General features: G+C 35.3%; 2 protein-coding genes across 2 annotated transcripts in view; one reads left to right on the top strand and one right to left on the bottom strand.

Annotated features, from left to right (window-relative positions):
* LOC122569104 overlaps window positions 1–9,529 on the top strand; it is a 76,875-nt gene extending 67,346 nt beyond the window's left edge. The window contains exons 5-7 of the mRNA XM_043729634.1: window positions 3,697–4,658; window positions 5,593–8,283; window positions 8,432–9,529. Of these exons, the coding sequence (XP_043585569.1) occupies window positions 3,697–4,658; window positions 5,593–8,283; window positions 8,432–8,695 (3,917 nt within the window). The 3' untranslated portion in view covers window positions 8,696–9,529. The remainder of the gene's footprint in view (window positions 1–3,696; window positions 4,659–5,592; window positions 8,284–8,431) is intronic.
* LOC122569105 (serine-threonine kinase receptor-associated protein) lies at window positions 9,409–11,960 on the bottom strand. The gene is made up of 5 exons (XM_043729635.1): window positions 11,664–11,960; window positions 10,910–11,208; window positions 10,597–10,826; window positions 10,161–10,297; window positions 9,409–10,060 (listed from the first exon to the last, which is right to left on the bottom strand). The coding sequence occupies exons 1-5, from the start codon at window positions 11,776–11,778 to the stop codon at window positions 9,849–9,851; spliced, it is 993 nt and encodes a 330-aa protein (XP_043585570.1). The 5' UTR covers window positions 11,779–11,960; the 3' UTR covers window positions 9,409–9,848.
* Between the last annotated feature and the right edge of the window lie 1,074 nt (window positions 11,961–13,034).

Raw genomic sequence — 13,034 nt, 5'->3', positions numbered from 1 at the left:
GAGAACAGAGGGGATGAGAAAGAGAAACAAAAACAGATTTTGTCGCGTTTCATGCCTAACTATCAAAATTGATCGATGTAATGTAATTGATCTTTAAGTTTAGATGAAGATCGAGTGCTTTATGGATACAGAAAATCATACTTACAAAATTTTAAACTGTGCATGATCCATCTAAGAGTGGTCAAAAACCGGCATTACTTTCCCACCAATCTAATAATACATGGCAAGAAGACGATTCGAGAATTCTTCAGAAGTGAAAGGATTGACAAGTATCGTGAATTTCTGAATCAGGAATTTTTTATCGAAATATTTACGTCACATGAGAGTATGATTTAGAATACGTAATGTATACATGAGATTACGAAGTTAGCAAATTACATAATTAAATACAAGAGTATAGCGAATTATTATAAAGGAAGATAAATTTTCCTACGTGCAGAAATAAATGGCGTATTTTTTAATGCAATAATAAATCTCGTCTCTTGATTATTAGTTACGTTCATTAGTCCGAAGAAATATCGTAAGAATTGTTGCTTATGCTGGTACGTCCGAAATGGACAAATATTGAAAAAGGAACGTCAAGGTATCTCAAACAGTTTGTATAATTCGGCTTTCTGGGGTTTAAACAACATGAAAATTATAAACAAATGACATATAACGCTGTATATTATAGGCATATCTAGATATTACACAAGTGAATTCAGAGAATGTAAGATGTAAGATGGAGAGACGTAGAACTTTCTATTTTCAGACCTGCATATTTTTAAAGAAATTCCGATAAATGAAAGAAAGGATTATCTTTGAACGTGGTAGACAGAAACGTTGTTTTAAGTCACATCGATAATACCGATGGACTACGATGATACGAAAAGGTATTTATATATAAAAATTTAAAATTTTAAACATTTTGCAAAAAATACCGAATAAAATGTAAATATCAAAATAGCGAAAAAAATTTTCAATTCGGAATGTAATGTATCTTAAGCAATAATATCTTAACTCCAGTGCTATTATCGAAGATTAACTCATCCAAAAAGAATAACATTAATATTAAATAACAATATTTTCTGTCGTTTCATATACATCAGTTCGTACACGTGTAATCAATTTGTCGAGTTACATATACATCAACGTGTTTTTAGAATTATTCAAAAAAATTATCGTTGAAAAATATTACTGTTATAAATTGCATTAAGTATCAAGTACCATATTGCATTACTTTTGTTGCTACATAATCTTATTCAACATTGAACAATCGACGTCACAGCTCAAAGTCTGCCACCTCATAAAATAATGTAAAGTAACTTTCTACTTTGAATGAATACTATTATTCTGCTTCTTAATATAGTACACCTGATCTCACTTGTTATTAAAGATAGCGAAATTTACTACAACTTTCTAGACCAATGCTTATGTTCGACAAATCGAATAAATCTTATTAGAAATCGAAAGCTTTTTGTCAGAGTCATATAAGGATACTATGCCTATAGAATTCAAGCAAATTCCGTCTTCATTTATGAAAATAATTTCCAATTTTTCAATGTTGAGTTTAACGTAAAATATAACAATATATATGTATACATATGATAAGAAATATAATATGTAGCCCGAACGAAAATTCAAAGTCGATTTTCTCGAAAACAAAGCCTCAAAGGAAAAATTTTTATTCTATATTTTCGACTTATTTTTTCGCGTAGAATCACCCCCTTTCCGCTTGTACCACCAGTTACCAACCACCCTGTATATAATAAGTAAATTTATATTAAAATAAATTCAATTTAATAAAGTTGATTTAATTAAATTTTATCTGAAACTGTTACTCAACACTATTCTTATACTTTTCTCAAAATAAAATATTACATTTAGCTGAATTAAAGAAACTATCGTTCGTTTAAACTTGCAAATTAGAAAAGAAGAAGAAGATCAAAACTTTTGTCGAGTATCTAACAAGAGAAATAACAAAGCAAATGTGAAAATAAATAATAGAACACGGTATGTACAATAGCTTGCGATAACTGACGTAAAAAGTATTTGAATTTTTCTAATACGAAAATTTTAATCAAGTAATTCTCTTCCTATTATTATTCACATGATCGTAATATGAAAACTTGACATTCTACGTATACATACATGCACACCTGTGCCTATATATATCTTCTAAAAATATATTTTCTACCTTCGAACAAGATTGAAAAAAATCAAACTTGCTACTTTTATATATAATTTATTACACCATTTATCGTACCGCGTTTAACACCGAAACGCAATTATCCCGTACTATTTTTAGGTTGCAACTACGTACGCCAAATGATTCTCCATTATTCATTGTCGAAAATACTAAAGGCAAAATTGCCATCATTTGACACAATTTGTCGCGTTAAAGAGTAAATTAAAGAATAAATTCTTGTACTCGGAGCAACCGTAACTCATCAATTTTCCATGTAATATGACCAAGAATAATAAACTGTATTGGGTAAGGTTTAATTTAACGCAGATATTGCGGATCACAGTCTGCGCTGGCCAACCATTTAATCTGATTTACGTCGCACACCCCCGTGAGGTAAGAGTGGAAACCGCGGCCATAATAAACTCCATAGAGAGGAAATTATCTTTCGTTTGTGCGATAATGTACTATAGTGCAATGTAGAAAACGCGTCTAACATCTTGTCGCAAGGTTTGTTTCGACAACTCATAATTGACGCGCTTGTTATTTAAAAAATATTATGCTACGGCATTTGCAAAAGATGTCAGAGACACTCGATTTCTTATTTTATTTACCGTATAAAAGACCTATTATAAATTGTTAATAAAATTCATATAGCGTGAAAATATACCAGCAGATTTATTGCAGCGTCCCTTGCAACTCCGTTCTTATTTAGAAAGCTATTTAAAAAATGAATACTTAAGACTTTAAAAGTTTGACAAATTCCACAATTGATTGATAAACAACTTTGTATAAATAAGTTTTAAGAAATAAAGTAATAAATATTGTTATATATGTTATAATTATTATAACCAGACTGCGGATGTTTAAACAAATTCGTATCTTTATGAATGTAACTAGAGAAACGGCCCACCATAACGAACAAAATACTTTAAAATAGTAACTAAATGTTGTGATTAACGCTGTTCTTTGACATATACATATTGTCTTACACATTGGCATATTGCGCACATCCAGCAAATTTTTGCTGTTTAAATTTCCTACGAAGACGTAATAATTCCCTTTTAATCGCCTTTCCTACGATACGCAGGAATTACGTTGCATCTATTCTTCTCCTGGACTATTTATTATTATTATTATTATTATTATATTACCATGTTATTGCCGTATATAACATAGGTATGTTATTTATATTAATATTAGACATACATTTCATAAATATGAAATTATAAAATATATAATTCAGGATATAATGATATAAAATTCGGAAACAAGATGATTCAGTGTAGAACTAGGAATTTGATATAAATACATATTTACAGCGTAATTAAGTTGAAACTGCGAATATGCGCATTTCTGTTGATAAGTACCAATACCATTTATGAAAAACGAAGTAATGGTAAAAAATTGAAAACAATTGTTGGAAGCTTGTCTTTACCCAAATATATACATATATTTGGTACCTTATTCAAGAAATCGACTAAACATGAAATTCATCGTCAAACATAAATGTAACTACTGTGTGTTATCAGGTGTAGCTAGTCCGCGGCAGTCAGTCGGAAACCACGTGCTCCCAACTCCTACAAAAGCAGTATCAATGCTGATCAGCCATCTGCGCCTCACCTCAGAAGCTCACGAGGGTTTAACGAGTTTGTCTGGTGTATGGTCAGAACTAATACTCCGAGACATCGCATCTACGGTACACCCATCTAACAAGCAAAATATCTGTTGCTCCGGGACGGCAAGACACCCGGAATGTTACGAAATCCGCGACGAGCAAAGCAAATGCATAGAATATTGGCGCTCTGTACCAAGTCTGACCGTGCACAAATGTAACTTCGAAACCAGAGAACAGATGAATGCAGCATCGGCGTACTTGGATGGTTCCCACATTTATGGACCAACGGACGAACAATTACACCGGCTCAGAACGTACAATGAAGGGAAAGTGGACGTTTCTAACTGCGAAATGTGTAATAGTACAGAAGATAAGGCTTTAGGAATGATATACGCTGCTCTTTTGAACGAACATAATCGAATAGCAGATGAATTGGCCAGGGCCAATGAGCATTGGGACGACACGAAATTATTCCTGGAAGCTCGCCGACTGGTCGTCGCACAGATTCAACATGTTACTTTGAACGAATACATGCCGAGCATTCTCGGAGAAGGCGCTCGAACGGATCCAGAATTGATGCCTGTTGCGAGCGGATTCTACAATGGGTACTCGTCTTCAAACGTGGGAGGCACATACGATGCGGTCGCGCTGGCGGCTCTCCGTGCTCTGACATCGCTACGTAAACACGCTATGGACGATTCCACGTGCTTGGAAGACCACGTGATCGCGTCAGCCAATCGCGTGAGTCTGGATTTGAGTCAGTCCGCTTTCGAATCACGCGTTGATGTAAACGCACGCTTCGTACACGTGGGTCGCGATCATGGCATTCCTGGATATGTCAAGTTTCTCGAGGATTGTTCTGGACACAATGTCACGGTAGGTTTATACCAATTTAATTATACGTGAGATTTATTTGTAGGTTAAAATCTTTGACCTCGTGATAACTTTATAAAATGCAAGCTTCATGCACTGCATAATATGTCTGATAGTGACTGACCGTCTCTTATATTTTATTATATTTTATTCGTGTTGTTCAATCAAAATTAAATTATCGTGGTTAAAATGCAAATAATCAAATACATACATTATATCGCGAATAGGTATTATCTAAAACTATCAGCTTATACATAGAGTTAGCGTTTTCTTTATATTTAACACGTCCTTAATAATCTATCTTTACAATTTTTAATTTTTCCGTAGCCTTAAAAAAGATTCTAAATGATGACAACGTAAAATTGGCAGGTTGGTCTAAGAATAGATTTTAGAACGTATTAAAATATAAATTTAGACTCATTTGTAATTATTCGTGTATAGATTTTTCGTTTCGTTTTGCAACATGTATGTTAAGAAGATTTGCTTTAACAGAGATTACAATCACTGGATCCTATGTATTCTAAATTCTAAAAGTTGAACTAGAGACTTATTGCCCATTACTAATCTGAATTTTACTTCTGTATTTTATTTAAATTATTGTCAATCTGATATTACTTATATCTTTATGAAAACTTAGTTTAATAATGAAATTATAATTTATAAAATACGATGCTTATACCTATATCTTTTTTCAGCATAAAATTCTTAATTATTTTGTATTTTATATAATATGTGTCGCATGAAAATTTAATCCTTTTTGTAAGTTACAGTGAGTTTTCTTCTCGTTGAGAGAATTACTTATAGAAAATGATAAACTTATCTGAAGAGACAATTATATTTAGATTTAATTAACAATTTCATATTTCAAATATTTTACTTTAAACTTCAAAATAAGACAAAAGATACTATGAAAATGTGCTTTTTCTTTTTTTTGCAGCTCCAAAATTTCATGGATTTGGAACATTTTATGCACCCCACGCGCGTGAGGCTATTGGAATCCATGTATTCACAGGTAGAAGACATCGATCTTCTTCTTGGTGGAATTCTAGAGATTCCCAGAAGGGGTGCAACAGTCGGCCCAACGTTCGAATGCCTTTTAAAGAGACAATTCATCAAAACTAGAAACTCTGATCGATTCTGGTATGAGAACGACATCCCGCCTTCCGGATTGACCGCAGCTCAATTGGCCGAAATTAGAAAAGTTTCTTTAGCTGGTATTCTCTGCGGTAACACGAAAATCGAGAGGATTCAGCCAAAAGCATTTATCCAGCAGGATCCATACTTAAATGCTAGAATTAATTGCGATCAACACAATGTACTTGATATAGCTCCGTGGAGAGAAGAACCTCTTCCAGAGCCTACCAAGGAAGTGGTAACTGGCAGCAGATCCGTGATTCCAGAATTTATTCCAGAACTCAGTCCTAGTTTGATAGCTGCAGCTGTGAAGAAAGCTGAGGCAGATCTAATCCGAAGAAAACAACTAGAGTACAATTCCTGGTTACAACAGAGAATAGCAGATCCTAAATCTCCAGCTGGGACGGCTGCCAGTTTCTCGAAAGCCAACAGAGATGCTCTTTTATTAGCCAACTCTTCGATTATTTACGAGTTAGCTACTAATGAAATTCTGAATAGTATTCATGGCTTGAGACGTAGGAAACGACAGATCTTCGATACCACGGACAACATCCTTGGTTTCCCCACTAATGACTTCTCTGATTTACTACAGAATGTTGATATTTCTGGATTTTTATCTCAAAAGAAGCCTACTAATCACGACGAGATCGAGTGTCCTGTAGATGACAGCCCTTGCGATCCAACTAGTCCATATAGAACATTATCAGGTCACTGCAATAATTTACGTAATCCTAATCTTGGAAAATCGTTGACAACATTCGCAAGATTACTTCCTCCAGTCTACGAAGATGGAGTGTCGAAGCCTAGAAGCACGTCTGTTACTGGAGTACCTTTACCAAATCCCAGAGTTATCTCTACAGTGATCCACCCTGATATATCCAATCTTCATAATCGATATACATTAATGGTCATGCAGTATGCCCAATTTTTGGACCACGATCTCACAATGACGCCGATTCACAAGGGTTTCGCTGAGTCTATACCAAGCTGTCGTTCGTGTGATTCTCCTCGTACGGTTCATCCTGAATGCAATCCCTTCCCAGTGCCTCCTGGTGATCATTATTATCCCACCGTGAACGTAACTTCCGGTGCGCGAATGTGTTTCCCGTTTATGAGGTCTCTACCAGGTCAGCAGCACCTGGGACCTCGAGAACAGATCAACCAGAACACCGGTTTCTTAGATGCATCCGTGATCTACGGTGAAAATACTTGCATTTGTAATGTTCTGAGAGGTTTTAACGGCCGCATGAACATCACTCAGAGCCCACATAGAGGAAATAAGGACCTTTTGCCACAATCTCCCACGCACCCAGAGTGCAAAGCTAAATCGGGCTACTGTTTCATCGGTGGTGATGGTAGGGCATCTGAACAACCTGGATTGACTGTTATGCATACGATGTGGATACGAGAGCATAACAGAATTGTGGAAGGGCTAAGACAGGTGAATCCTCATTGGGATGGTGAAAAACTCTTCCAGCATTCTCGTCGTATAATCAGCGCCATGTTGCAACATATTACGTATAACGAGTTTCTTCCGAGAATTCTCGGTTGGAATGCAGTCACTCTATATGGATTAAAGCTTCTACCTCAAGGCTATTACAAAGAATATTCACCTACATGCAATCCTAGCGTGCTTACTGAATTCGCTTCTGCTGCTTATAGAATTGGTCACTCGCTGTTGAGGCCTCATTTACCTAGGATGGATCGTAATTATCAAAATGTAGAACCTTCCATTTTATTGAGAGATGGGTTCTTTGATCCAGATATGCTGTATCAAAACGGTATGATGGATGAAATGACACGCGGATTGGTGGCCACTCCTATGGAAACCTTGGATCAATTTATAACCGGAGAAGTAACTAATCATTTATTTGAAATTCGTGGAATTCCGTATTCTGGAATCGATCTTGTTGCGCTCAATATTCAGCGTGCCAGGGATCATGGTATACCGTCGTACAATAACTATAGAGCTCTGTGTAATCTGAAGAGAGCTACCACTTTCGAAGATTTGTCGAGGGAAATGGCACCAGAGGTTATAGCTCGGATGAAACGAATCTACACATCAGTAGATGACATCGATTTGTTCCCTGGCGGAATGAGCGAAAGACCTCTTCAAGGTGGACTCGTAGGACCCACGTTCGCTTGCATAATCGCGATACAGTTTAGGCAGTCGAGAAAGTGCGATCGATTTTGGTACGAAACCGACGACCCCAACATCCGATTCACTGAGCATCAGCTCGCAGCAATTCGGAAAAGTACGTTGTCTAAAGTTTTGTGTGAAAACATGGACGAGCATAACGAGATGCAACGAGCGGCATTTGATTTACCAAGCAATTTCCTAAATCCACGAGTTCCTTGCGGTTCTATGCCACATATAGATTTGTCAGCTTGGAGAGAAACGAGGCACGGTTGTCAAATCGGAGGAAGAAACGTAGCTCTTGGAGAGTCTGGCTTCCCCACACCTTGTACTAGTTGCGTTTGCACAGCTGAAGGTGTACGTACCCTTTACTTTTTATTTTAATTTATTTAGAAAAATAACGTATCGTTAATTCTTGTACGTTTTATGAAAAGATGAGAATTAAGAAAATTTTATCTATATTACATGTTATTTTAATTTTCCTCCTTTTTCGTTTTCGTTTCAGACTCAATGCGCTTCTTTGAGGATTACCGACTGTAATCAGCTTCTGCGTGAAGCTTCTCGAGAGGCGATTTTACGCGACGACGTATGTACGGCACAGTGCGGCTTCGTCCTAGCAGCGACGGAAGCTACCTCGAGACTTCAGCAATTCACTACACCAACCAGCTTTCCCGGTTTCGTGCCACACAGAAACAGCCTAAGAAGCGCACCAACGCCGGTTTCGTTCAACGGTTTCAAGTTACCCGATCTCTCGCAATTCATCGGTTGAGCAAGAAAATGGTCTTCAAAAAGACTTCTCGTATAACTGATCGCTTATTAACTATCACACGCAAGAGACACACTGTCTTCCTTCAAGAGACTGTACAACGACAGTGACGTTGGTTTTGTAACGAGCTGCGCTCATCGTTAATAATCGAACAATTTTCTCTGTACAGAAACGCGAATCAAGAATTACGCATGCCAGCTCGTACATTTCAATAAAAATCATCCGTGAAGAGAGTGCAGACATAATATATTAAGATTCGCATATGTATTATATATACGACTGGAAACGTTTTAAACGAGACACTGTTTCATTTTGTAAGAAATATCTCTCATGTTTTTTTTTTTTTACTTGTTATGTTTAGTAATATTATTTTGTAGATTATAAGAAGTATTTAATTTGCGCGAAAAATCGTATACTCGAGTAACAAAAGTGTAAAGAGGTCAGTACACGACGTGCCCTGTATAATAAAGCTGTCATTGGCAGTTGGAGGAAAAATTGTACAGTGATCTCGTAGTACATAATTGCAGTGTGAAGATAAAGAGGACTTTAATAAATTGTCACGGCACTTAATGAAATAGTGACATTCGTTAGATAAAAGGAATACACAAGTGAATATCTTAATGGGCGGATGAGTGATATGTGTATCAAAGGAGTTGCGTTGGTGTTTGACATAGCGAAATTGTTTTTATACTTGTATAGTAATTATAATGCGAAAATAACAAATGCGAACACAAAATTTAATTCTGAATGTCTTTCTTTTTGTCATTACACCTCTATCTAATTTTGTAGTATAATAGTGACATGTATAACGTTAATAAATGTTAATGTTTCTTTTTCTTTTTCTGCTTTATAATAAATAGCGAAAGGCGTCCCACTCTTCCATGACTTATTAGACTACAATGAAGGTTGGTCCGCTTTTTAGTCTTCTCGAGAATACCACAATTAATAGGCTGATTTGAGACGTTGATTATACAGATCTGATATTTACAAAACATATGGTAGACATCAGCCGATTAAATACAATTCCAACACGAGTCGTTATGAAAATTCGTTCTGTGTCGCTTCATTTACACACATCTATAAATGAAGTGTTTGTTCCGTTCTTTTCTTTTTCTTCATTTAAAGTACTTTGCACTATTTGTAAATCATTAGATTTTTAACTGGCAGGAACTTCTTGTTTATTATTCAGCACAGCAGTATTCTCTTGTATTGCAGGCGTTTGTTCTATACATCGCCAAAGACCATATGTTTTGCCAACGGTTGTTTGCCATAATCTCAAGGTGCCGTCTTCTGAACCGCTAGCATATAATTCACCATCTGGTGAGAAACGTACACAATGTACAGGACCAAAGTGGCCTTTGAATGATTCTGAAAATGATTTTAAATATTTGTAGATATATTAATATTAAAGAAATATGTATAGCTATTTGCTCGTTTTGTAAACTTATGTATTACAATATTAACTTACCAATTTCTGTACCCGTAGCGTAATCAAACTTGTACATTTTTAAGTCTTCTCCTCCACATACAAAAATACTACAATCTGGATGCAAACTAGCACTATTCATTTGCGTCGGCGCAGTGTATTCACGTAACTTGGTTAATCTGCACAAATAATTACAATTTTTTTCAAGTGCTATCAGTAAGTAATGAAGAAACATGAATAAAAGATATACAATCTATTAAAATGTAAAATATACATTGGAAAGTACTTCCTAGTGGGCCAAGGTTAACTTGGAGGTTCTGTAGAAAATGCATGTTCAGGATATTAATGTGTCTGTACCAACAGGTGTACAAGCAGGTACATTACACAATAACCTTGAACTTGTTTTGCTGACTTCATTTATTTTATATTTTAAGATACGCTGTATGGGTTATGGTAAAACAGAAAAAAATGTACATACTCTCTGCTATTCCAAAAGGTGACTATGTTGGAGTGAGTTGTGGTAATAATGTTCCCATCTCTTGACACTTCCATAGAATTTGGAATTGCTGGAAAATCTAACCTTCTTACTTCCTGACCACTCTTTCTGTCCCAAACTCTCAATGTTTTGTCATCGCCACAGGTAATTAATGCAGTATCATTATTGAAAAACGTAACATGCCTAATACCATTTTTATGACCTGAGAACACCTGTTGATGTTACTGATTAAATAAAGCAGTACTAAATATTATATCTTTGTAAAATATAATTATAGATACATGATAATACGTACCTGTGGTGCTGCATCTGGTTTGTTAAGATCATAAATTCGCACGAGTTTCTCATTAGAACCTGTGCACAAATAATTGGAATCAATGCTAAAGTTGACAGACTTCACAATATGCTTGTGTTGAAACGAATGAATTTCTTCTCCTTTAATTGCATCCCAGACTTTAGCATTAAAATCCGCAGCTCCTGAAGCAGCTCTTGTAGCCCGAGGGTTTAATGCAACACCCCATACCGCTCCTTTATGTCCTTCAAATGTTCCAATCCAATCTCCAGTATCTCCTTGTCGTAACATAGGTTTGCCATCTAAAAATATATCAATTTGTTTGTCAGCATAAATTTGCAACTAAGGAAGCACTATAAGTTTAAAAATTCATTCATTGTCTAACGAAATGGAGTAAATAAAGCAGATATTTAATTTAATGTACTTTAATAAAACAGATTAGTCAAAAACTTTCATCGAATTAGGATAACATACATACATGTATATGCAAGTAAATACATTAGCGAAATACAGCGAAATTTAAGTAATTTATAAACCTGTTTCGATACTATAGAAAAAATTCATCAGGAAATCCATATCGTCGCAAATGTATAGTATCTAACCTCGAAACTCGTAACTTATAAAACCTTGGTTTTCAAAGAAACTGGGCCAAGGCGATCAAGAACTGAACGTTGTCGATCGCAGAGAAAAAGAAGATTGACCGATACGAATCAACAACGAGTTCCTTCTCGAAGCAGGAGATTAAAAAATTAATTACCTTTACACGCCGAAATCAGATAATATCCAGATTCAGTGATATCGGAGAATGCAAGATGCACCACGGGTCTAGTATGTCCACTACATGTCAGCGGAGTCTGTCTCAAATTCGCCATAGTGTGTAATTACAATCGCAAACGATGGGTCGTTCTCTTTTTTCGATGCACCAACACCCCTTAGGGTGCGAGGAAGAGATTTACCTGCAAATCTACTTCCACACTCCCTGTGAGCTTCCCACGATCTCTGAATCCACTTCCAACGAACCGTCACCATCTACGTACGACGCGACACTGATCGTCGTGAATATAGCAAGCGCACAAAACTGTAGGCCAAGTTCAGACAGGAAGAACGTTATGGCGGCCTCGAGAACTTTTCAACTCGCTTCAACCAGTTTCGAGGACGAAACGTGAGAGTGTATTCCTGTTCTTCCTTTAACAGACATCCAGAAAATTGTCTTCTGTAGATCAGTTAACAAATATGGTAGTCAATCTGTGTGTGCATTATACGAATTTTCTAAGCAGCACATTATCTGTTTATTTATAATTTTACTTAAACATATGTACATTATTCTGCTTAAATATTTTCTTAGAAGTTTATAAAGATGTACTAAATACATATGTATATTTAGAAATCTATTCAAGGGTCAGCTATAAGGAATATAAAAGAATTAGAGATATAATTGTAATTTATATACTATATAAAAAGTTCATCATAATTTAACACATAAATTTAATATATAAGTAAGTACATATTCGGTCAGTATAATGTAATATATTAATAAATTCATATATGCATATATCTTACTATTATAATAGAAAAATTTTAATTTCAATGGCATTTTACGACAACGTCTAAAATAATACTTTTATATTATGAAATATATTTATCAATTTTTCAATATGAAACCATAATTTTTTACATATATAGAAAACTCGAACCTATATTACAATCCTTTTTTATACAAATATAAAAATAAAAAGAGCAGTATTAAATTAAAGAAAATTTAAACATCTATACATGTATATGTAGCGGATTTTAATTATTATCGAAGAGTAGTTTTATAAAATTTGTTACCTACTTTTTCGTAATTTTTTTATTGTATGTATAAAATATGTTTTATAGAGCGTCTGGATCGAACTTTACGTCCTTGATAGCTTCTGTTGCCTCTCTCTGAAATTCGTGGTTTGTTTTCGTAGTATCTATATCTATCTTTGTTTATCACGTGATTTCGTTAACGACCGTGAGTGGCTCCAACCGATCTCTTTCCCTTCGAATAACCTTAAAGCCTGTTCTGGGAAACGTAAACTTATGCATCGTGCAAAGACTGACAAGCAGTAGAATATGTGAAACAATGCGATAAAAGTAGGTCGAG

This window comes from Bombus pyrosoma, linkage group LG7, assembly GCF_014825855.1.
Source record: "Bombus pyrosoma isolate SC7728 linkage group LG7, ASM1482585v1, whole genome shotgun sequence".
Lineage (NCBI taxonomy): Eukaryota > Metazoa > Arthropoda > Insecta > Hymenoptera > Apidae > Bombus > Bombus pyrosoma.
Note: the sequence above shows the minus strand (reverse complement) of the source record. Positions and strands in the feature narration are given on the sequence as shown.

What these genes read in the sequence shown, in the direction of transcription:
- LOC122569105 (XM_043729635.1), bottom strand. Translation starts at nt 11,778, where the DNA reads ATGGCGAATTTGAGACAGACTCCGCTGACATGTAGTGGACATACTAGA. An exon ending in ACCTTTTGGAATAGCAGAGA is followed by an intron (nt 10,298 to 10,596) that starts GTATGTACATTT and finishes TTATTTGTGCAG; the next exon opens with ATTAACCAAGTTACGTGAAT. An exon ending in CGCTACGGGTACAGAAATTG is followed by an intron (nt 10,061 to 10,160) that starts GTAAGTTAATAT and finishes AATCATTTTCAG; the next exon opens with AATCATTCAAAGGCCACTTT.